The sequence below is a fragment of the Canis lupus genome, chromosome 8, assembly GCF_048164855.1.
Source record: "Canis lupus baileyi chromosome 8, mCanLup2.hap1, whole genome shotgun sequence".
NCBI lineage: Eukaryota > Metazoa > Chordata > Mammalia > Carnivora > Canidae > Canis > Canis lupus.
Window position 1 is genome coordinate 56,470,757 of NC_132845.1, and position 26,239 is coordinate 56,496,995.

General features: G+C 44.5%; 1 protein-coding gene across 10 annotated transcripts in view; it reads right to left on the reverse strand.

Moving 5' to 3' along the window:
* ARHGAP17 (Rho GTPase activating protein 17) overlaps positions 1 to 26,239 on the reverse strand; it is a 95,053-nt gene that overhangs the window by 2,701 nt on the left and 66,113 nt on the right. For 2 of the 10 annotated variants that reach the window (XM_072836234.1, XM_072836239.1), the window contains 8 exons: positions 25,912 to 25,993; positions 23,930 to 24,010; positions 22,380 to 22,493; positions 19,607 to 19,698; positions 17,724 to 17,880; positions 15,768 to 15,998; positions 13,297 to 13,466; positions 6,134 to 6,754 (listed from right to left, as the gene is read on the reverse strand). In XM_072836234.1, coding sequence (XP_072692335.1) covers positions 6,134 to 6,754; positions 13,297 to 13,466; positions 15,768 to 15,998; positions 17,724 to 17,880; positions 19,607 to 19,698; positions 22,380 to 22,493; positions 23,930 to 24,010; positions 25,912 to 25,993 — 1,548 coding nt within the window. Of the gene's footprint in view, positions 1 to 492; positions 2,902 to 3,162; positions 3,212 to 4,943; positions 4,980 to 6,133; positions 6,755 to 13,296; positions 13,467 to 15,767; positions 15,999 to 17,723; positions 17,881 to 19,606; positions 19,699 to 22,379; positions 22,494 to 23,929; positions 24,011 to 25,911; positions 25,994 to 26,239 lie in introns of those variants that run through there. The other 8 variants (XR_012035625.1, XM_072836236.1, XR_012035626.1 and 5 more) reach the window with 8 other exon arrangements.

Sequence of the window (26,239 nt, forward strand, 5' to 3'; positions counted from 1 at the left end):
ATGTGGATTTACATGCAAACCAACACCGATCAGCCACAGATCCTTTCCAGAAGACAAACTTTCTTTCTTTCTTTCATCACATATAAGTAATTTCTGGATTTGTACTTTCCTGATATTCTCTATTTATGATGAACACACAGAAGTTCTACACTTAGGAAAAAAAAATGTGTGGTGGGAGCATTAGGGACATTCCCTGCTTCTGCCTGCTGCCCGCTTGCCCTGGTTTGCCTGAGGTTGGCAGGTACTTCCCAGCCTATCCCCCCTTACATGAATTATTTTTATTTTTAATTTTTTATTTTTTTTTTTTATTTTTTATTTTTTTAATTTTTATTTGATAGTCACACACAGAGAGAGAGAGAGGCAGAGACACAGGCAGAGGGAGAAGCAGGCTCCATGCACCGGGAGCCCGACGTGGGATTCGATCCCGGGTCCCCAGGATCGCGCCCTGGGCCAAAGGCAGGCGCCAAACCGCTGCGCCACCCAGGGATCCCCTATTTTTAATTTTTTAAAGGTAGCTGATTTTATTTTTATTTATGATTTCATTATTTTTTAAAAAAAATTTAAAAGCCCCCAACATGGGGCTTCAACTCATGACTCTGAGATCAAGAGCCACATGCTCCACTGACTGGGCCAGCCGGGCTGGCTGAACCATTTATAAAAAGAAGACAGCAAATCCGTTCACACACAAAAAGCAGTAAGAATCAGCATGTGTACAGAGCCAGCTTTCAGAAGGAGACTACTCTTCACTACAGTGGCTGGCACCTACTGAGCAGCTCCTGCAAACCAAATGTGGTTACTAAGAGCCCCACACACATCATCATGTCAGCTCACTGGCCCCCAGGAAATGACCCCAAGGCAGCAGAGTGTCACCACAGAGGTAAGAGAGGGGGACTCTGAGAAAATCAGCTCCTCACAGAGGATCAGAGCCAGACTGGTTTGCATGTTTTTTTTTTTTTTTTTAAAGATTTTATTTATTTATCCATAGGCACAGAGAGAGGGGCAGAGACACAGACAGAGGGAGAAGCAGGCTCCATGCAGGGAGCCAGATGTGGGACTCGATCCTGGGTCTCCAGGATCACACCCCAGGCTGCAGGCGGCGCCAAACCGCTGCGCCACCGGGGCTGCCCGGTTTGCATGTTTTTCATTGGGATAGCCCTTTCCCTCCAACCCACAGGAGTTTGTACGTCTTTGGGTGAGGGTCCGGATAGAGAAGACAGTACCTGAGGATATAATACTTGAGTCTTAAACACTCTGGTTCGTCGTAGGAAACCTTTTGGCTGCAAACTTACATAAGGCATCATTTTTCATTATATGCATTCTAAGAAGGGCTGGTCTTTGAGCATATAGCTTGGAGCTAAGGTCACATGACTGAGATTATATTAAAAAACCAAAAACCCAGCATGCTGTGTCCCCTCCGGGCAGAATGGTATCCCTAATCAGGGGCTTGGACAAATCTATCCAGGGTCCTTCCTTTTTTGTGTATCTGTTATCAAGGAAGTGGGCCCTCAGGAGACAGAACAGGCACTCAGTAATTTAGGGTATGGTCCTAACAAGGTTTATATGTCATTTCAACAATTTTGAATATATGCTCTAGGTTGTCCTTCAAATATGTGCTCTAGGACTGCCTTTCAAACAGTCCAAGGATATTTGGATGGCCACTCTGATAGGTAACAGACCCAAATACATCCTTGAAACTACACTTTTCTGGCACAGCCACAGGGCAAATGGACATTCCCACCTGACCAATCTGTAACTTAGACTCTGAAAGAATGACTAACTCCTGCTCCTCGCTAGGGTGTTGGAGCCCTTCTGGTCTGCCAGAGAATTTTCAGCATTTTTTTACTATTTTAGTCAAAGGAGAGATTCTATTCAGGTCTCATTGGATATTTACCTTGACATGATTTTGATATCTGGTTATTAAAAACTAGTTATTAAACTAGTTTAATAGTTATGAAAAATAAGCTGTAAGTAGAAGCAGAAGCCACTGAAATGTCCAGCTACAAGCAAATATATGCCTGCTTATCTTTATGCAGTCATTTGAAAAGACAGTTATAAAAACTCTATCATAACATGGGAAGGGGCATATGATGTAAAGGTAATAGAAAAAAACGCAAGATCAAAATCTATATATGCAAAATAATTATGATCACACATACCCTGGACTTTCAGGAAAAAAAATGGAGAAAAAAATAGAATTATGAGTAGTGAACTTCTTCACCTGTAGAAGAGTGCCTTCTTATTATTTCTAGTTTCCAAATCTCCTTTAATATCCAGTTAATTTTTTTTAAATGTGTTTCTTTCAGTATACAAAAAGAGGTTAGTTTCTTAAAAAGAACACTGTGATAAGAGCAGAGTGTCGAGTGGTCAAGGATGACTCGGAGAGTGACATGGCGTTACCACTGCACAGAGGATGGATGGCTCGTGGGTATTCTCAGGCTCAGGAAATACCATGAAATATTAAGAAATATCTTCTACTCCTGAGCATTGTCTCTTTAAGCCATGAAAGAACCAATATTGGGAAAACCAAGTGGCACATGAGAATCTAAATATGGATGCCAGGGTCCCAGCCCTCCTGTGTCTGGGTTCTAGAAGGCTGGGTCTGCGCATATGTATCTTTAAAGCATTGACATATGAATCTAATACGTAACTCTGAGTATCTGTTTTTTTCCAAGATAAGAACCATCATGAATAGCTACCATTTACTCAGGACCCCATGTGTATTAAGAACTGTAAGAGGTTTTCTTATTTTATCTGCTTTAATCCCTTCAGCAGAAATTCTGACAAATGTCACCCTTCTATGGATCAGCCAGCTTGTGCTGCGTCTCATGTTACAGGGGGAGTGACCATTCTGATTCGGGCATGTCCGAGTCTACAATGTCTTCTTGCTACTAGACCTCAAGCCTGCCCGGTATAGAAAAGAACAAAAGTGAGAGAAGTTACTGGGCCAGCCCTGTGGCCGCCTGTCACACGTCTGTGAACACACTTCATATTCAGAGTGATTGACAGCAAGCATGAAGGACGCCAGGCTCCTTTAGTACATGCAGTATTAGTAGGGGCGCAAGCAGGCAGGGTTAGGGTGCCCGGTTAGTAACAGGCGTTAGTGCACAAACATGATCATAAAGTAGCACAAATGCTTTGGCCAATCAGGTGCCTTTTCCTTACCATCAAATATTCCAATTTCAGTTCTTACTGAATATGGCAGGTCATACATCTAAATTATTTAATAAAATGTTGCAATTAGAACACTCTTGGCTAAAATCTATTACTTTAAAAACAGCAAGATGTAAATTCTTTTACTTTCAAAGCTAAAAGCCTTGTCACGTTTTCTATGGTAACGCTAAGGAAGAGAGTCAAGCAACACCAGGATCCCTCGGTTTCTCCCGGGCTGGTGTTGAGCTGCCACAGGTTGGCTGCCTAAGCCACCTGGCAACAACACTCTCCCCCAAGAGTTTATCTGAATCCCCAGGCCTCACTTCAATTTTTTGGGATTAAATGCTCTAAACAAATAACCTATTTCTAGAAATCTGCCTACAGTTTTCCATGTGAAAACATGATGTCATAAGAAAGAACAGCTTTCCAAGGAAGTTACGTTTTCTGTTTTTTTGTTTTTTTCTTCTTGAAATACTCCATGGCTGTATCCAAGAATGGTTAATAATTGGGGCTTGCTCAATACTCGTGAATCCTAAATGGTGGCCTTTTGTGTGCTCCCAGTTGGCAGTCTGGGTGATTTTAAGCCAATTAAAAGTTAATTCTGCAACACAAAAGTAATTGCGGCGACCTGGGATTTCTTGAGTTTAGGAGACTTCATAACATAGATTGGTTTTTAAAAACTTGGCTAATATCTTAAGGAAAAGTAGTTTTCATATACAATTTCCCTGCTCTGATAATTATAAAGTACAGAGCATCATGGTGTTATAAGCGTCAATAGGATAGCTTTCTAGAATAAATACACTTGAGGTGAGAATGGTATTAAAGAACAGACATGATTCTGGATCATAGTTTTCAGTCTAAAAAGAAGGAAAGATCGAGTGTGGGAGGAGAGGCCTGGAATTTTGATGTGCCATAAGTATTGAAGTGTTAAAAGGCTCAGTGAGGGCTTGTGCATGCGGGCAACCCTGGGCTTCTGGCTTATAAGGAGTCGGGAGGGGGAACTCATGCCTGTGCCCTCCTCTGAGTCTTAAAGGTTGCACTCTAGTTTCCCTTTCTGGTTTCTCCAAAAAGTTCTACTCAGACCAAAGCTGCAAATACTCTGGTGAAGTAGGCCACCAAAGGTTTGAGGCTCAGCTCAGCCGATTAGAGCAATGCTACAAGTCATGAGAGCCTTCCGGTGTCCAAATGTGGTCCCGAAGGCAGGATGCAGACGAGCATCATGGTGCCCTTTGAAAAGCTCATATGGTTTAAGAAAGCAAAACGTAAGCAGGCTGGAATGCAAAGGAATTTAGTGTAGGATCTTCGGAGGAAGATTTTTTTTTTTGGTCCTGACAATTTCAAATTAAGAAGCTCCATGCAGTTAACTTGCACTTAAGATACACAATTAAAAAATTAAAGCTCAAGACACAGGGAAAGGGGACACAATTTCCTGTGCTGACTGTACCCAAGTCCTCTTTGGTTGGATGTGATGTGTCAATCAATGACAGGTAAATCACCAAGAAGAGCAGGACCCTTTATGAAAGGCTTACCAACAAGAAAGAAGACACTTCTAGCATTCTTGTAAGAGTAGCTTGAAATCGGGTTCTCAATCTACTGACATCTACCTCTTGAATATGGAGCCCTGTGGCTTGAAATGCTTTTGATGAGAACAAAAGTAATGTCTAATGCTACAGAACGGATGGCACAGGGGTCAAGTAGCTGCTCCTGAGCACACGGTCAAAAGCACATATGCAAAACACGGCTAAGCAGGAGCATTTGGAGCTGTGGTGCGAGCTGCTTGGGGGGTTACACACCTTAGTCCTGGGGACCTTCCCCACCTGTGAGAGCATCTATTGGGAGACAAACAAACAAACACACCAATATGGCTTTGTTTTTTACAAATAAAAGTTGGAATGTCATCAGAAATCATCAACCATTTATAATATGTGCATTTATGCAATATATTCCTGAAAAAAACAAAAGAAAGGGTTATCAAAAGATAGACTAATTGGATAACCCTCATCATTTGGGGTACCAGTTTGGAGTATACCATTGGTTCGTTTCAGCAGAGAAGTCGTGCCATACAGCTGGACAGCCCAGAAGTATATTTCAGCTTCTTCTCTAAAACTAGCTTCCCATAGAAAATTTAAAACTAAGCTGTTGTGATTCAAAGCTCCTAATTGCCATTTTAAAAACACATTAAAAAACCCCAGCCACCGCATCCTTAAATCAAATAGTGTGTTAGAGCTGTTGGGGTGGAATTTTTAAAAGGTATCATAATTAAATAAAACGATCATGTTGTGGACTGCCTGAAAAAACCACTCCATTGGGTAGTCCACTGAAATCTGCACAATCACCACTACCCAAAACACGTTTCCATGGGAATTGTGGGAAATTCTTGATCCTTCCCTCCCTCACCCCTCGAGGCTGGCACTCTGATGTGATCACACCCTAAGACCTCCCTTCCTGGAGCATCCAAATGGGTACAAATCATGTTTTTTAAAGTTATAGCTGAAATCCTTCACTTACTACGAACATTTTTACCTTTGAAGGTAAATAATGAGGAATTCGCTAAGAAATGAATTTCATGCTCATGTGGTACAATACCTTCCACCTGAATTAGGCCATTATACTTTGAAAACTGTAAATGTAGACAGGTCTTAAACACATAATGAAACTATAAATCAGAGGCCAGCTAACTTCAAGGGCCAGGTCAGGTATTAAATATTTTTGGGCTCTAAGTACTCCAAATGCTCTCGAAAGGACTATACAACTGCTACCTGAGCACTAAAGCAGCCAAAGACCAAACAAATCAGAGTGTAAACAAATCAGAGTGGCTGCGTCCCAATAAAACTTTATTTACAAAAATGGGCTACGGGCCAGATTGGGCCAGTGGCTATAGTTTGCTGCCCTCCTGCTATAAACCAAGATCCACACGAAAGGTGAGAGTACAGAAGCACTGCAGCACGGATGGGGGAAAGGTCTGAGCTGATTTCTTACTTACCTGTCACTATTTTGGAAGCGGTGGGAGCTGCGTTGGCGAGGGCGCTGTCCCCAGCTGAGTGGGCACCGGGAGGATGGGGCGGTGGAGGCACGCTGGGCCGGTTCCTCGGCTTTGGGACTGGTCTCGGTCTCGGTAAGGTCCCGGCATGTGGCTGTGCAGTCTCAGGGTTACTCACCGGCTGGGTCTGAGAAGCTGGTAGGCTGGGGTTCTGTTTCCCTAGAGGTGGGGTACTGGGGGGCGTTGGAGTCTGGGGCGGGGTGTGAGGTGGCTGCTCCAGTCCAGGCTCACCGAGCAGGGCCCCGGGGGTGGGTGGGCCCTGGCCACTCGGTTTGATGTGCCCGGGCAGCGCGGCCTGCGTCGGGGGCTGTGGCGGTGGGTGGCTGGGAGCTTGAATCGGGGACAGGCTGCTGGAGTACCTCCGGGGTGCAGAGGGCTGTGAGGTGGCGCACGGCTGGGCTGGAGCCTGGCCTGTGTGCTGGGCGGGAGGGGAAGGGCTTCGGGTGGCTGGCTTTGGTGACAGACTGGGTGGGTGCTGAGATGCTCCTGGAGAACTCTGGCCCCCGGGATGGCCGGGAGGTGGGTTTCCTGGCTTCGGGGGTGCAGGAGCAGGTTTTTTAACAGCTGCACAGAGGGGAAAACAACTTTCAGTAAGCACAGTGCAGTGAGAGCCAACACCACCTTGATCAGGTGAGCTTTGGTGGCAGGAAGCCATGTCGCTGCCATGCATCCCATGGAAGGATGCCACCAGGAGGGCTCTTCACCTCCGTGGTCTCCCTCCCTCCTACAAGCCCAGGCCCAGTCTGACCAAGAGAATGGCAGTTAATGAACCTGAACTGAGGACATCCTTCCTTCAAAAGGCCAGAACAGCCCTCCCTCAAGCTGTCAAGGCCATGAAAACACACAGAGGGTTTTCACAGAAACTGTCCCAGCCCAGAGGAGACTCAGGAAGATGAGACAACGGGGACCTGGGATGTTAACGGTAGGAGAAGTGGGTGAGGAGAATATGGGAACAACTAGCACTGCCTCTGCAACTTCTCTGGAAATCTAATATTATTCCCAAATAACAGGTTTACAGTTTAAAAAACAAAAAGTACTATATATATATATATATATATATATATATATATATATACATATATACACACACACCTTTTAAGATCTGTTGTTTGATTTTTAAAGATTTAATAATCTCTATACCCGATTAGGGTGAACTAATCACCCTAATTGGGGGCTTGAACTCATGACCCCAAATTCAAGAGTTGGATGCTCTCCCCACTGAGGCAGCCAGGCGCACTGAGATCTGTTGTTTTAAAAGTTCAATAAGGAAAGAAATCAGTGAACAGGGGCTGCCTCCCTACACGGAATCTCTGCCCTAAGTTCATTGAGCTTCCCTGCATGACCTGAGAGCCTAGAAAAAATGGGGAGAAGCAAGAACAGCTGAGGGGGTGACCCCCAAACATGACTGATCTGCCTCTACCTACCATGGCTCCTTACCCTAAGCCGGCTTGTACTTTTTTAAAAAAATTTTTAAAAAAGATTTTATTTATTTATCTATGAGAGACACAGACAGAGAGGCAGAGACACAGGTAGGGGGAGAAGCAGGCTCCCTGCAGGGAGCCTGATGTGGGACTCGATCCCAGGACCGCGGGATCATGCCCTGAGCCGAAGGCAGACACTCAATCTCTGAGCCACCAGGCGTCCCAAGCTGGTTTCTCCTAAGGGGCTTCTCCTAGCGGGCTTGATTTTTTTTTTTTTTTTAATAACCGACATTCTACCAATTCCAGAGTCATTTGAATGAACAGATAGGCTCTGGATAGAAGTATCAGTAAGTCTAGAAGAGCTGCAATAGCTCGATTTCCGGAAGGAGAGCTGAAGCACATCATCACCCTCCCTGTATCAGCTGAGATTGGCATCACCAAGGGGGCGTGGGGGCAGAATTTGGTACCGAGGAGGGCCAACTGGAAAACAACAGGTCTGGAGACCTGGTTTGGGGCTGGGAGAGGTGGGTGGAAAGGAGAGATGTTAGCATTTTTCAAATTGTACTGAGATCCTACTAATCTTCCCAAAAAGGGATAAGGAAACTAAAAAGTATCATTTACCCCAGGTCACCAGCACCAAGTTAGGGCCCTTGCATAAATTCAAGTTCCATTTAAGTCCCATTAGCTCCCTGCAAGACAGGCAGTGTTATATCCACGGTGGAGAAAACTGAGGCTCAGAGAGGTGCTTGCAAAAGATCACACGACTAGAAACTGGTAGACAGAGACTCACAACCATGTTCTGTGGACTTTTTGGATTCTTTCATCTCCTTTCTCCTTCCAACATTGCCTGGCTCCCTGCTCACAGGGCCCAGAGTTCAGGAATGAAAAGGGTATAAAGTTTGCTCTGCCCTGCTGGCCTAGAACTTTTGACCCTGGACCCTGGAAGACCTTTTCCCACAGAAACAACCAGCCAGCCGACAAAAGACGGAATCTGTGGAATAGCAGCCATACTCTGGTTACCACGAGCAACTTAAAAAGAAGAATGTCTAGTTTTCTATTCTGAGGAATGTTAATTGTAAATTCACAGCGAAGAAAAGAACCATTCCTGACATTAAATGGTGCTGAGGGAATCAGAAGAGGAGGTGGGAGAGTTGGGTGCCGGGGCCATGGGAGAATGGTGGGCCTTGTCTGAGACTGCCTACGAAAGTCTGGGGAGGCTGAGGCAGGGGTAGAAAGACCACACTGTCCTGGGAGGACGCCGGAGATCTGGGGTTTGGGGAAGGAGGAGACACTCCGAGTGTGGCCATAAGGAGAGCCTCAACCTGGAAGCAGTGTCATAGAACCCAGGCGGAGAAGACCTAACTACCCTCCAGGATCAGTGGGGGGGACAGATGAAGATGATGGTGGCTCAGGGGAGAGCACTTGCCTTAAGAAGGACCACATGGGGTCCATAACCAAGCAGTGTACCTGACTTCGCTTCCCTGCCTGTAATGTAAAAAATTCCACCTAATGTGTTGCACTTTAGAGAGATGGTGCTTTCATGGGCATTCCCACAATGCACCCCTCAAGAATGCATTTTTATTTCTCCTTTATATTTACAGGGACTCAGTTAGGAGAGGCTCAATTACCAGCCTTTATTTTTTTTAATTTTTTTTAAATTTTTATTTATTTATGATAGTCACAGAGAGAGAGAGGCAGAGACATAAGCAGAGGGAGAAGCAGGCTCCATGCACCGGGAGCCCGACGTGGGACTCAATCCCGGGTCTCCAGGATCGCACCCTGGGCCAAAGGCAGGCGCTAAACCGCTGAGCCACACAGGGATCCCAATTACCAGCCTTTAATACAACCAGCTAGATGTGACTTTAGGCAAAAGCTACAGCTCAAACTTTGAAGTCCGAGGCCTTTTGCCATTTATCACAATTGTCCCTCGCCATGAGCAGCATTGACCAGACCACGCCAGAGTATCCAAATCTCCTGAAGTTGGCTGTCCCTGTGGCCTCTGCTACCCCCTGGATGGGGCCTTGTCACTTTGGGGGCATCAGAGCAACAGCCGGTGCAGCTTGCATCAAGGCCAAACAACCTTCTGAAAGGCTGGCTTTGTACAGTACGCAGCTCATCTAGCACGGCTGCCCCCTGCTTGTGGTTCTACTACTCACTCACCTGGCTCTGCCCTACCTGGCCCATCCACCTTTGTTTCTCACTAGACTTGGGAATGGTCTTTGGGAGCACATGGGCCAGTGCCTCCTACTATTCCCTATGTGGCAGTTCCCAGGCACACATGGTAACTTGGGAGGCATGGCCATGCTCTGAGTGAGGGCATCCCTGCACTGAGGTCATTCTTGATTCTCACTGAACACACACACACACACACACAATTTTTGTTTTCTGTTTTTTGTTTTTTTTTTTTTTAAACAGCATTGCCCCTAAACTGAAATCAACAGGTGAAGAAGTGAAATCTATTAAGGGAAAAACTTAGCTCAGTAAAACTGGATTTACTGAGCTTCCTTCATAGAAACTTTCTTTTTTTTTTTTTTTTTTTTTTTTTCAGATTGTTTATTTATTTATTTATTTATTTGAGAGAGAGAAAGAGAGCAGAGTGTGTGAGAACATGAGCAGGGAAGGAAGGGGTGGCAGGCAGAAGGAGAGGGAGAAGCAGACTCCCTGCTGAGCAAGGATCCTGATGCAGGACTCAATCCCAGGACGCTGGGATCATGACCTGAGCCAAAGGCAGATGCTGAACTGACTAAGCCACCCTGGTGCCCCAAATTCATTGTTTCTTTAACTACCAAAAACACAAGTCATTTTATAGTGAGGATCATCCATAGTCAAATAGATGGGGTTGGGAGTTAAGACAAAGGGCAGCCTGGTTCACATGGAATTTAATTGGTTTTCGAAACATCTTCAGTGAATCATGTCCCTTTCTAGTCCCTTTCATGTCCCTTTCTGAGTTTCTTGATCTCAGCACTACTGACATTTGGGGCTAGATAATTCTTTGTTGTGGGGGGCTGCTGGTGCACTGTGTGATGTTTACCAGCATCCCTGGCTTCTACTCACCAGATGCCAGTAACATTCCCTTCCCTAACTATGCCAACCAAAAATGTCTCCAGACATCACCAGATCTCCAAGAGACAGGGAAGGCAGGACCATCACCTAGTTGCTCTAGATGTAAGTGGCACTCAGAACCCCCAGACCACAAATATTTATTGGCTGCTCACTCTGTGACAGGCAATGACACAGGCTAGGAATACGGGAGTGCGTGCGTGAGGTAGGAAAGATCCCAGCTCTCTAAGAGCTATGAGGGGAGACTAGCAAAAAGGTCAAAAACAAAATTAAAAAATTTCAGATCAAGAAAAAAATGCCCTGAAAGAGAGTGATATGACATAGGAAGACTTGGTGAGTGGAGGGGATAGGGGTGGCCATCAGTTCAGAATGGGTAAATGAGCAGGGCTCATGGAGTGGGTAATCTCTGAGCTGTGACTTGAATGATAAGGAGGAACCACACGTGCAACAGAATAGACCGCCCAGAAATAAATCCATGCATACACGGCCAGCGGATTGTTGACAGGGCACTGCAAATATGCAGTGGAAAGGATGGTTTCATCAACAGATGGTTTTGGGAAAAGAAGATACCCATAGGCAAAAGAATAAAACTGGACCTTTATCTTACACCATGAACAAAAGTCAACTCAAAATGGATTAAAGACTTAAACAGGAATGCCTGGGTGGCTCAGCGGATGAGCGCCTGCCTTAGGTTCAAGTCGTGATCTTGGGGTCCTGGGAACAAGACCTGCATCAGGCTCCCTGCTCAGTGGGGAATCTGCTTCTCCCTCTGGCCCTCCCTACTGCCCGTGCTCTGTCTTGCTTGCTCCCTCTCAGATAAATATATAAGATTAAAAATAAAAAAAAAGACAAACATAAGATCTGATAATGTCAAACTCCTTGAAGAAAATATAGGGAGAAGGCTTCATGACATCAGTATTGGCAATGGTTTTGTGGATATGATGTGAAAAGCCCAGGCAAAGAATGGAGGTGTGGGACCACATCAAACTATAAAGCCTCTGCACAGCAAAAGGTTGTGGCAGATGAAGAGGCAACTCACAAAACAGGAGAAAACACTCACAAACCATCTATCTGATAAGGAGTTAATTTCCAAACATGTAAGGAACACCTACAACTCAATAGCAAAAGAACTAATAATCTGACTTTAAAATGAGCTAAAGACTTGAATAGACTTTCTCCAAAGAAGTTATCCAGATGGCCAACAGGCACAGGAAGGGATGCTCGACATCCCTCATCCTCAAGAGATGCAAACCAAAACCACAGTGAGATACCACTTCACACCTGTCAGAACAGCTACTATTAAAAAAACCCAAAGACAATGAGTGTTGATGTAGAGAAAATGGAACCCTTGAACCCTGTTGGTGGGAATGTAGATTGGTGCAGTCTTTATGGAAAACAGTATGGAGGTTCCCCCCCCCCAAAACTAAAAACAGAACTACCACATGATCTAGCAAATCTATTTCCGGGTATTTAGCCAAATGAACTGAAATCAGGACCTCTAAAAGGTATTTGCACTCCTGTGTTCTCTGCAGCATTATTCTCAAGTTGTAGAAACAGACTAAAAGTCTATCAACAGATGATTAGATTAAACATGTGGGCATATTGAATATAATTTAGCCTTAAAGAAGGATGTTCCGGGCAGCCCCGGTGGCACAGCGGTTTGGCGCCGCCTGCAGCCTAGGGTGTGATCCTGGAGACCCGGGATCGAGTCCCACATCGGGCTTCCTGCATGGGGCCTGCTTCTCCCTCTGCCTGTGTCTCTGCCTTTCTCTCTCTCTCTCTGAGTAAATAAATAAATCTTAAAAAAAAAAAAAAAAGGATGTTCAACCACATATAACAACATGGATGAAGCTGCAGGACATTATGCTCAGTGAAATAAGCCACTCCAAAAAGACAAGTACTGCATGATTCCCCTTAGATGAAGTATCGAAGCAGTTAGACCCACAGAATCAGAGTGGAATGGTGGTTAATAGGGCTGGAGAGAGAGAGAGAGCATCAGAGAGGGGATAAAGGAGAGCTGCAAATCAACAGACATAAAGTTTCAGTTATGCAAGATGAGTAAGTTCTAGAGGTCTGCTGCACCACACGGTGCCCTAGTTCTTGTAGAAATTTAAGAGGGTAGATCTCATTCCAGGTCTTCTTACCTCTTTAATGATTTTGCTTTTTTTAAAAAAAGATTTTATTTATTTATTCATGAGAGACATAGAGATAGGCAGAGACATAGACAGAGGGAGAAGCAGGCTCCTTGCAGGGAGTCCAATGGAGGACTCGATCCCGAGACCGGGAACATGCCCTGAGCCAAAGGCAGATGCTCAACTGCTGAGCCACCCAGGCATCCCATGATTTTGCTCTTAAATAATTGATTTTTCTGCTTGCCATTTTTTTTTAAAGATTTTTTTTTTCTTTAAGTAATCTCTACACACAATGTGGGGCTTGAACTCAAGATTCTGAGATCAAGAGTTGCTTGCTCTTCAGACTAAGCCAGCCAGGTTGCTCCTCTGCTTGCCATTTTATAACAGACAGATAATCTGTCAGGAAGCCTGGCAACGCGAATCCCTGTGTTAACCTAAGGAGGTCTGCACATCCATCCCTCCCTAAGGGGAAGGAGTAGAGGTGGCTACTCACCTCGGCGCACAGTATGCGGGCTAGGGCCAGCGGAGTTGTGCCCTGGGCCGACGGACAGCTGATGGGAGCCGGCCGCCGTCTGGGCCTGGTTCTGGCCTGCGGCCATCTGACTGCTATTTCTCCCTGGGGCAGGTGCAGGTGCAGGTGCGGGGTCCTTGGGTTTTGGCGGACTGGGGAGAACAGAAGTCAAGTTAGACGTCTGGCAGCCCCTGCAAGAAAGCTAACAAGCATGCTATGGAATATCAGATTCCACCCAGAGTTCTGACCTCAGCAGGCAAGGACGTGATCAGGAATTTTAAATAGTTCCCACTGGGTCTACAAAGCTATTTATCTGGGGCCATGCAGGGCTAAATATTTGATGAGATTCGCTGCGTCAGATCGTCTTCCAGCTATCCTGCCACTTGAATATCATGCTAGACACCATTTCACAGCGACCAAAAAGGACTTCCAAGCTTTCTTATACTTCAATTGGGCAATATTAAAAAACATGGAAGGGCGTTTGGACTTCAAAATAACAAGGTTTGACACACATAGTGCACAAAACAAAGCAAAAGCTACAGCAAAATACTAACGTTATAAATTAGAAATAGTTATTATCAATCGTTTGGACTTGAGGAAAGAGGAGCCCTGAGAGACTTAGTGATGGCTCACAGCCCGGAGCTGGCTGTTCGCAGGGTGGATACAGATCAGAACCTGGGCCAGTTCCCGGCTCAGAACTTCGTACACTGAACTTTATAGCTGCATTTTGTTGGGGTCACTAGAGACGGGAACGTCATTCATGAAGTCTATGCAAAAATATCCACGGAGCACAAAAAACAAAAGCAAATCGAAGACTGACATTCTATTTGTCCTTCTGCAGTGCATTCTAATTATTGTCTTAGCATTATGTAGCCCTGATTAAGCAAACTGAAGACTATAGGTGAAGGAAAATGTGTGAGTTGGCAAACACTTTTTTTTCTCAAACAAAAAAATTCAAGCCGAAACAAAGGTATGTATGGGGAATAGCAGCTTTGACAAGACAACATGGAGCTTACGATGTGCATGTGAAGCTCTAGGAAGTTTGAAGCCTTTGTTATTTTTCACCAAAATGAGGACTTCTACAAATTATGTGAATGAAAAGGAATTCAGGAATTCATAGAGTAGTCCGAATTCAGCCGTGAGGCCTGATCAAGATTCCTATCTCAGAAACAGCTAGCTTCATATCCCACTAGGCACCCCCTCCTCATCCGGAGAAGCTGAGGGGAGGGAGCCCTCCCGAGGCAAATTTGTCTCCATGTATAATGTGGGCTTAAACAGGTCATTCTTGTTCTATGGATTTATTTTACTTTATATGTGATTATTCAGTGCTTTATCGATGGCCCTGCTAGAGAAAAGGCCAAGAAAAATCTTAGCACATACTCTGTAGAGGGGCTCATCTTTTACAGCAGCTCCCAGTCCTGAACCAGCTAACATACCACCTGAAGTGGCCTCTGGTGGGTCATCTGCCCGAGTCAGTGTAGAGAAATGAATTCATGAGGATTAGATGAAAATCTCAAGTTCAAGGGTACTCCTTCTTAAAGTTGCTGTATAATTGTAACCCACTCTGGGTGGCTAATCAAAAGGTTAAGCAACAAAAGAGCCTTTTAGGAAAATCTACCATCATATTTTCTACCCTGTACTCACATATCAATTTGTCTGCATGACTGAAAGCTAGGGGTGGAGGAGGCACTACTGTGCCTAGTACAGCACCCAGTACTCTTATTCAGTAAATCTGATTAAATGGATGGATGGGTGGATGGGTAGGTGGATAGGTGGGTGGGTGGGTGGATGGACGGATGGATGGATGGGTGGACAGAGAGGTGGATGGATGGGTCCATGGATGGATGGATGGATGGATGGTAGGTGGAAGGATTGGCAGATAGATGGATAGGTGGATAGATGGATGCATGGATGGATGGGTGGGTGGGTGGATAGATGCATGGATGGGTGGGTGGATGGGTAGGTTGATGGATGCATGGGTAGATGGATGGATAGATGATGGATGGATAGGTGGACAGATGGATGGATGGATGGATGAGTGAATGAATACCAGGAATACTCTAAACTAAGTAACTTGCTACATTCAGGTGTTAACTAGTTAGCATACAAGATGACAAAAGCAAATGGTAAATGAACATTGAGTGCACATCAAACAGGGAAAAGAAGTTTATAATACCACTAGCCACCTATTGGCTTCCAGCACCAAAGCAGTATGATAAAGAATGCAAACATATGTTGCTTCTTTTGGAAAACAGGAAAGGAATCAAGCAATTTGCAGGTTTTTTTTTTTTTTTCCATCCTCTGCCAACCAGAAGAGTGAAGGCAGATCTGGTTATGGCAGATCACTCTATGCTGAGTGATTCTGTGGGCATGGAGATCATGCCCACAGGCCAGCCCCTGCAAGAAGGCTGGGGCTCTGAGCACCTACTGCCAGCAGAAGCCGGCCTTCTTACCTGTCGCCCGGGCTTGGCCCTTGCTCCAGTATGCCCGCAGAGGAGGGGACAGTCCCACCCCCTGTGCTGCTTTCAGCCCTAGAGCTCTGGGGAGGGGGCTCTGGGCCTGCAGGAGCCAAGGTGCTGCCATCTGTGGGCGGGAGTGGTGGCTGGAAAGCTGGGGATATGTGCTTTCTATTTAGAGTGCCACCCCGCCGGTGGGCCTGGAAGTCCATAAGCTTCACACCAAAGCTACACAGAAAGAAGAAACAGTCAACACACCATGCAAGCCGACTACTGAGACAGAAGTCCATCGGTCCACACGTGTTAAAACCCACACATGGGGAGAGCCACCCAAGTTGCCCAGCATGCAGTGAAGCGGCAAGGACCAAATTAATGGTCATTCCTATTACCAAGGCAAGCAGCTCAACTTGGCTTTAAACCTGAGCAGCCAAAAGACCTGGTACTGATCAATGTCTTTTCTTAATTTGGGTGTGAACAGCTAAAGCAAACAGGCAGGCCTCGTCTTGAGTGGGTGACGTCATGTCAGTGTGCCTATTTACCTACTACCCAGTGGCCTCCTCGAATCTGTATGTGTGGGGGACAAGGTGGAAGCTGAGTGCAGAAGTCCTACCACCGGCAGTGTAAGGCTGTCATCATACCCTGCCTCTTAAGCTGAGGTGGAGAAGCACTGGTACAGGTGTATGCAAAGAATTAGCTGAAAGGATATGTAACACTGGAAAAAAAAATCATTGCTTTTGGGCAGGAGAAGGTGGTTGGAGGATGGAGAGGAGGAGGATTCCCCTTCATGTAAGCCGACTTGATGTAAGAACTTTCGAGCTTTTCAGTTTGAAAGATAAAGACACATGGCTCCCTGAGCTTGTGTGTACCGGGTCAGTTGGTGGGGACAATCCACCCTGGGAGGTAACTGAGAATTGTTTCTTGTGTGCCAATGAGAGATGTAACACTGTGTTTTGTAACTTCAAAGGCACAAAGGCTAATGTTGCAGTGGTCAGCTTGTCATCAGGAAGCAGGACCAAATGTGTGATGAGGACTTCAGAGAAGTAAGACTTCCCCACATGATAAACATGGGTTTCAGAGGGACAGGCTAGGGAACTAAGCTATGGGTTAAAAAATGAAAACAACAACAACAACAAAGCAAAATGAAACAAACAAAGCTCAATATAAGATCGGGCAATTAAAATAAGAGCTTGTTGTTTAGTTGTCATGTAAACTATGCCTGGTGATGTTATTATGTGTGCGTGTGAAAAGCATGTTACTCTGCAGGCTTCTCTAACTTGGCCTTAGGAGTGAATACAGTGGCATTTCATATACAGACGGAACAGATTGGCCTCTGAAGGCACAAATCACAAACAGCCTTAACCTTTGAAAATCCCACTAAAATCGCCCGTGGAGCACAGTATCGAGACACATGTCTCTAAGACCATTGGAGCCATCTTTTTTCTTCCAGAATCGAATCAGCAAATACTGAGGTTTTCTCCAGCTGAACATCAGATTCAGTGGCTGGCTTCCATTGAGGGGCCAAGTTATACCAAAAAGAGGTCTCTTTAAACGCTAAATCTGACAACTTACTGTGAGAGGTGGGTTATTCTCCCATCAGTCTACAGTATTTAGCCCCCCTCTCCTTTTGTCTCTTTTTCCCACATTAAGAACATTTAGGTGGCTTTGTAACGTGTGTATGATGCCATACCACTGTGGGGCTTATCACCGACCAAGGGAAGCCTGGATGCTTACGGCACAAATGTTAATTGACAAGCCACATATCTACCTTATGGTCACATTAATGTCTGGAATGAACGAGATAAGAATTCCCGAAATATCTGGACCTAACAGACATGGCTACCCAAGGTCACTCTCATACTACGAGTCCCATGGAGGCAGGACCGGATAGTGAGGATCAATAACTCTTCTACGTCACATCTGTTGCTGGAAGAAAGTGAATGGCTCTAAACACACCTTTCCTTCTTCACCAAGTCCCCTTCCATGACTGCCATGCTGGCAGGCCGCTTCCTTTCAAGGGTCCCTGAGTCAGAGTCATTTCCAGTGTGAGATGAGTGATTGGAATTTGGGGTGACGAGAGGCACGAATGCTTCTGATACGTTGAATTCCACTTCTGTGAGAAGAAAAAGAAACAAGTGTGCAGGCACACCTCAGAGATACTGCAGGTTTGGTTTGCAGACCATAGCAATAAGGCGAGTATCGCAATAAAGTGAACATCCCAATAAAATGAATACCACGATAAAACAAGTCAAACGGCTGCCTTGGTTCCCCGGCACACATAACAATTAAGTCTATACTATGCTGTCGTCCATTAAGTGTCTAATAGCCTTATGTCTACAAACTCAACGTACATACCTTACTTACAAAATACATTATTGCTAAGAAATGCTAGCCATCATCTGAGCTTTCAGCAAGTCGTAATCACTGGTCACAGATCACTATAACAAATATACTAAGAACGAAAAAGTTTGAAGTATGGCGAGAATTACCAAAACGTGACAGAGACACAAAATGAGCAAAATGCTATCGGAAACATGGCACCAACAGACATGCTCCATGCAGGGTTGCCACAAACCTTCAATTTTGAAAAAACCTTCCTAGGATCTAGGAAGCACGATAAGTAAAGTGCCATGAAATGAGGTCTGCCTACATGTGAGGTATAGAGCATATAAAACTCCCATCAGCCCTCCTTGTTTCCCAAGCGGAACCCCTACCCCCTCATCTTCTCAAGAATGGCTTGCCAAGCCAGGGGGAGGTAAAAGGAGGAAACTAGAGATAAGGAGGGGGTGCAATTCAGAATTTAAGTCACACAATTCCTCTGCTTTCTTCTTTGTAAAAAGAATAATCATGGAATATGGAGGAGAAAAATAAGCATAGATTACTTTAAAAAAATGACAGGTATTTATGGTTTGATATAAAATACAAATAAAAGGCAACACCAACTCCATACTGCCTACAGCGGTTTTTCTGAGACTTGTTTTCCCAAAGAAGTCATGGGCAAAATGCCAGTATTCAATCCTACATCACATATTTGTTGAGCAACCTACGTGAGTGAGGTGTGATTCTCAATGGTGTGAAGACCATGGTAAAGGAGAAACAAGCACGCCCTACTGTCAAGGAGCTCACACTCCAGGAGAAAGGATGGGGCAAGAGGTCTGGACTCACAAAACTTGCCATACCGGTGCCCCTGAAGGGGGTCATGGAACTTCTGTGGTTCCCAGGACTACAACAAACGTAGTTTGAAAATTGATCACCGGTAGGTGGAAATCCTCTTTCTCTGACACGGCCAACTCCCACCTTCACAAAGTGGCTCCAATCAACCTATCCTGTTTCATCTTCCACTTTTACACAAAACCAGCTCTCTGCCTAGAGAAACAAAAAGCCGTCTTCCCAATGGAAAACTGCACATTCAGTGTCGCCTCTTCCATAAAGCAGTCCCAGTTCTTTGTGCCCAATATCTGAGTTCATCAAACCATCGGCCCCTCCTTCTCCCTCACCATGTGTTATAATATTTGTTTAGGTGGCCTTCATCTCCAAGGGCCAGCTTCCTCCAGGGAAGACAGCATATCTCACCAGCAAACATATGGTGCCTAGGGTATTTAGTTCACACTGGCTGAGTAACAACTCCAGCGTGAAGTTAAGTAAAGCGAAATACAAAATAATGTGGATGCCAATATGTCAAAGGTGAACGCAAGGGGTCTAAAGACAAACGTGAAAAAAATGAAGCCAATCATGTAATCGCGAAGGGATTACTGATGCATTTTCTTCTTTAAAGAATTTTTCATATTGTTATTGTGTTGCTTGGGTGGTCTGTGAAATTGGAAAGACAGGTAATTTACCTTCAGGGAAGAACCAGTCGGCGTGCTGAATGATGGGCTCAATGACCGCAACCACGTGGACAGAGGTAGCCGCTGCCATTTCAGCCAGCGATCTGCAAAGGACATTCACAGAGTTAGACTGCTTCCCCCAGGCAGTCTCCAATTTCTGCAGGTTGTGTCAGAGCATTTTAATCACTTTATTTTTTATTTTTTAAAGGTTTACTTATTTGAGGGGGGCATAATGGGCAGGGGGGGAGCAGAGGGAGGAGGGAGAGAATCTCAAGCAGACTCTGTGGGAAGTGTGGAGCCCATCTCGGGGCTCCATCCCAGGACCCTGAGATCATGGCCTGAGCTGAAACCAAGAGTCTGATGCCTGACTGTCCCACCCAGGAGCCCCCAATTTAATTACTTTAAAACAAGAAAATACTTAAACACAAATGGAAAAATTAGATCCATGGGGCCCTGGTGATGTGTGTGGTGGTGGTGTGTATGTGTGGTGGTGACGCCCCAGGAGGAAAAATCACCCCGACTTAGCTGGCACTCCTTAGTATGCACACACTGCATTAACAGCGGGTGAGCTGGTGAACAATGGTATGGCCACATGCTGATTTCAAGCTGGTCTGGAACAGAGTTTCAACCAGGCATTTTCCTGATGGAGCAGTACTGGCTGTGAGAGTCATCTTGGGTGACCACCAACGATTTTGCCCAGAATATAACCAAGAGTGTGCCCCTTGCACTAGAAAACCTGTGCCCTATATTTACACAGACTATCAGGCTGTCATATCTGTGGACTGGTCCCGAGACGCACGTTCAGAAGTTGAGAGTGTGAATGCCAGGGTTCCAAAGGAAGAAAATAAATAAGACTTGCGATCCCTCATGTCAAGGTGCTCATATTCCAGTTCAGAGTCAGAATACCACAGAAGTAAAAGCTACAAAGGCCTGACATTCATGGAGCACTTATCATGCTTCAGGGCATCAGGGTCTTCAGCTCATTTAATTCGATTTTTATAACACGGGGTCTGTTACGAGGCCTGTTTCATTCACGAGGAAACTAAATTTCTAAGAGGCTGGATCCCTTGTCTGACTGTCCCAAACCTACCTCCTCCTTCTCTACCTGACCTTTCTTCCCAGTGGGAAGAAGATTTTCACCCCAATTTCCAACCAAGAGAAAGTTCTAGCTCCTTTCAAATTCCAGCTTAAATTGCAAGCTCTGCCTACAAATTTTGTTCCCCACCTTTTCGTACTTCCTACCATACCATATCTATCACCCTCGCGCATTAGGAACCTGCTGGGTTGGGGAGGGACTATTTATTCATGTTCTTGGCCAGTTTTTTCTTTTTCAGGAGATACTACTCGCCTATTGATTTGCAAGGCCTTTTTTTTTTTTGCAAGGCCTTTTAATATATTGCAGACACTTCTGGAGGAATGTCTTCCTCGTTTTGTGAATTATAATTTGTTTAAGGCACTTTACGATATTTAGAAGTTTGGAGCTGTTGACAGAGCCAAATCTATCCATTTTCTTTTTTTTGTTTGTTTGTTTTTGTTTTTGTTTATTTATGATAGTCAGAGAGAGAGAGAGAGGCAGAGACACAGGCAGAGGGAGAAGCAGGCTCCATGCACCGGGAGCCCGACGTGGGATTCGATCCCGGGTCTCCAGGATTGCGCCCTGGGCCAAAGGCAGGCGCCAAACCGCTGCGCCACCCAGGGATCCCTCTATCCATTTTCAAATGTGTTTTTTATACTGATTTGATGTTTAGAAAATACTTCTCTACTCCAAAAGGTAACTCACCTGCCATGTTTATGACATCACTTCTTATATAATTAACTCTTTGGTCTACCAAAGAATTTATTTGCAGTAAGATATGACATATGTATTTAACTGTATATATCAATGCATTGTTAATTTTGCTTTATGACATTGGATCATTGTAAATAATCCTATAAATACTTCCTTAAACAAGATTGGGCATACACTTAATAAATGAATGAAAAATAGAAAGATTTTATTTCAGAAAGTCACTACATTTTTTAATGGAAACCTGAACTGCCAATGATCTTCCAATGTGAAGAATAATGATGGCAGTCGTGGGACGGTGGGAGAAGGTTCAGGATAGGATTGTGATCCCCCCACCTCCCTGTTGTGTAACCTTAGACAAGGTCCTTGTTCTCATCTGTCAAAAGGAGGACACACACACCTACTTCACAAAGGCTATTTGTGAGGATTAAGTGAGGTAATTATAATGTCACCAATGTCAACATTATTGACTTCCCAGACCCCTTTCTCCTATTCAGTTTACATTTCTCAGTGCTAGCCAAATATCTTTTTTTCTTTTTAAGATTTTATTTATTTATTTGAGAGAGATAGTGAGCGAGCACCAACAGAGGCAGAAGGGGAAGCAGGCTCCCCCCTGAGCAGGGAGCCTGATGCGGGACTTGATCCCAGGACCCTGAGATCATGACCTGAGCCAAAGGCAGAAGCTTAACTGACTGAGCCACCCAGGTGCCCCCAAACTATTTTTTTATTTTTATTTTTATTTTATTTTTTCAAATTACTATTTATTTATTTATTTATTTATTTATTTTATTTATTTATTCATGAGACACACACACAGAGAGAGAGAGAGAGAGAGGCAGAGACAGGCAGAGGGAGAGAAGCAGGCTCCAGGGAGCCTGATGAGGGACTTGATCCCAGGACCCTGGGATCATGACCTGAACCAAAGGCAGATGCTCAACCACTGAGGCAACCACTGCAAGGTGAGATTAAAATACCATGCTATGGGGAAACATCACTTACCCTTCAGTTTTGGCCCATAATAAGTTAGGGCCTAATACAATTGCAATGTTGCTGGGAGTCATTTTATTGACGTCACTGGTCTGAGCAAGCTTTGCCAGGAACTTGATTAAATACCTGGGGGAGAAGACAGGAAGGGGGAGAGCATATATGCTGAAATATTTGTAGGAACAGCATCCTGCTGCCCCGGTGCTAAGTGCAGAATGGTAATGAATCAGAATCTGGCTCGGGTGCCATATTTTGCAAAGTCCTGTGCTCTTTGTTTCAAAGAGGAAGACAGCTCACATATAAACCTCCATTATTCAGTCCCTATTTGCTGTGTATTTCCAAACCATTTCTCCTTTATGCCCTAACTACCTCTCAGTAAATTACAATCTGATTAACAATGGGCTCAATATGTTCTAATACAAACACAAAAAAATACAAGGATAGAGATATTGCTTAAAGGAAACTGTATTTGAAAATACTTTATGTGGTAATTATGAAAATCTCCAATTTATCATATAGTTACAGTCTCTCCTATACTGTAGGTAATTTCTTGCTTTTGTAGTGCTGTGCTTACAAAATGTTAGTGGTAGAACCCGGGGCTGAAATAAAGGTCAGGTAAGATACCAGAAATTTCACCAATAAAATATGTGTCATTTTGGACCAAGCCCTTTTACAAAATTTTCTTTGGTTTTTCAATGACTTAGAGCTACCTCTTATCCTTCTTCTCTCTATGCTTCTTCAAAGTCACATTTTAGGTCAAAAGGAAAATGGAGGTTAAATTCTAGAAATGTATTCTATGGTAAATTTTCTTAGAAACAAAGCAACACATAATCTCCAGTTCTAAACATTTCATTTAATAGGATGACTTGTGCTATATTAAAAATAAATTACATAGCATATAGAAAAGCTTTTACAGAAAATAGAATTTAAAAAAAATTTTTATGTTTATTTATTTATTCATGAGTGACACAAGAGAGAGGCAGAGAGAGAAGCAGGCTCCATGCAGGGAGCCCGATGTGGGACTTGATCCCTGGACCCCAGGATGACAACCTGAGCAGAAGGGAGGTGCTCAACAACTGAGCCACCAAGGTGTCCCCAGAAGATAGAATTGTTGATTAATTTTTGCCTTTTACATGCTGGGCAATTTTTTAAAAATTTATTTAAGTAAGTTTTATGCCCAATGTGGGGTTTGAACTCACAATCCTGAGATAAAGAGTTGTATGCTCTATCAACTGAACCCCTATAATGGACATTTTAAACTTCAAATCCAACATGCAGCCAAACCAACTTTCCAAGAGAACTTTTTCCTAGTAGCTGCCGTGGGAAACCGACCAGGAGACTTAGCTGTTAATCCTGTTAATGCAGGCTGATGCAGAAGCTTTACACTGTGATATGCATCACAATAATATACATGGAGTCCCATTCCCAGCAACCCCCCTTCCTCTCTAAAGCACTTGTTTATTAGCGTGCTTGGACTGAATGGTCTCCCTGCAGGCGGCACCTTTCTTTATGCCAGAGTCACTGTGGTTTGGTGGCTTAATTTGCAGGACACCAGGCATACATACCTAAAGTTCACAAAATTTTGTGGTGGCAACTTTTGACATGTTCTCCATAAATCCTGAAGTTTTTTGTCTTGATCCTGCACACTGAGGGGGAAAAAAAACCTGTATTCATAACCTTCCATTAAAAAATCCACCATTCGGAACCCGTATTGTTAAGAGGTAACAACTATGCCCTTGTTGACAGAGGAAGCACAGCTGGAAAACAGGATGGATTTGGAAACAAATAAATTCGGAGTCAAATACCAACTAAATATTTAACTCTGAGCAGTTAGTTAGCCTCTCCAAGACTCAGTCTCCTGATGTGCCCGCCTGGGGATAAGAATGTTGATTTGCCAAGTGATGAAGATGTTCCAGAGGCATAACCCTGAAACCACCTGTGCCAGCGCCTGGCACTCAGGAGACAAGGCACCACTGAAAATTCTGTCTAAGAAGTGTGTATCTCCCCGAGAGGCTTCCCTGGAGCCCAGACTCTGGCTGGCCCAGCCACAGGGCAGCCAGCCCACCCTCCCCCTGCCCTTTCCCTGCCTTTAACTCTGCTCAAAGGCTCCAGACACAGAAGCCCTACCCAGTCATGAAGCAATCACAGGAGCTCTTCTGCTCTACAGTTTTGACATGCAAACTTACATAGACACAAAAGAGGAATAGATAAGATCAGTCACCCTGCCCAAGAGCAGGAGAGAATGTTAGCAAGTTGCCCACACAATGTACCTTTGGACCTAAATATTCCCCACGACTGAACTGATCTGGAGTTACGAAGCAGGAAGTGAACATAATTCCACTTCAGAGGCCAGTCAATATGTCACCGGGATGTTGACATTTCTCAAGTATGGAGAATTCATACACCAATAAACAGACACCTGCTTTGAAAAGTGTATTTTCTCATGGGAATGCTTTGGGGAGTCCCAGAGCTGAGAAAAGAATCAAGGTGCGGAGAAGTGGGGCAGGCTACCCAACAAAAGAGACCCCAGAATGCTCCCCTACTCGACACTGCTATTGGGTTCCATTTATTCAGCCAACAGGCTAGGCTACACACAGGTTCCAAGGATATGACCATGACTATGAACTTACTCTGACTTTAAAAACCTTACCGATGGTAGAGTCACTGCTGCTGAAGCCTAGTTGATCGGACCCAGCAGTTCACTTACTGGGAACAGGTGACAGTAGCTAGAGATAGAGGAGGGGGGGTAGGCAGGGCAGGGTGATCTGTTCCTCCTCCCTGAGGGATGAGGAAGGCAGTCAGAACCATGAGGCACAAGCTAACAAGGAGGCAGCCTGGCTGGCCAGAGAGAAGCTTCTGGGACTTCTTAGAAGAGGCTGCTGACTGCTCCTGGATACACAGAAGATGGGGGTGGGGGCAGTGGGGGAAACACAGGATAGGGACACAGTCTCTGGGTCACACAGGTCTGGGTCTGAATTCTTGCTCTGCCAATTACTTGCTGTTACTTTGGTCCCATCCCTCCCCTAGCCTCAGTTCCCACATCTGTAAAATGAAGATAACCACATCCATCTTTTATGTCATTAATCATGGATCACAGGAGGTAACGGGTATCGAGATCAGTATGTCCTTAGCACACAGTGGGCACTCTCATTGCTAGTACCGTCAACACTGTATTACTGCTCAGCTGAGTTTCCACATGGCTCGCCAGGTACATTGCCACTGGCCAGTATGACACTTGGCCCCACTGCAGGGCTTTCTTCAATCAAAAAGGGGTTTGTGATTAGCCAATCAATTAATGTGGGTCCCACTATATGTCTTTATCCATATAACTTCACACAAATTGAAGCCAATGCATAAGTGGTGACCTTCCCACACATAACAATACTCAATACTTTCACCCTAAACTTAAGAACTCAGGCACATATTATTTAACACATGTGCTATTTTAATGTTATTTTATGATCCCTGAGAGTAAGATGATTCACAAAGGGGACATAATATCCCATCATTTCCTTTACTTTTAAAACTCAGTGTCCTTTAAACTTACCTTGCAACTTGTGTCCATTCTTCATACAGATTAAAAGTCATCAAAGGTTCAGGCAGTTCCCGTAAATAGGACTTTAAAGCACCTGAAATTATTAACACTCACTTTGAGTAAGTCAAGGGGTAAGCCTGGGAATCTCGGGACATATTATTTTACAAATTGAAACGATCACAATTACAACCTGCTAAGAATATCTAGAACAAGCTATGAATCAGTGGGAGTGGTTAGAGCATGAAGTGTTCCTAAAACAAATTCCAGCCCTTTGTAAAATATATTGAGGGTCAGTAGAAAATGAAATTAACTTCAAAGTCACCTTCTAATGGACATTCTA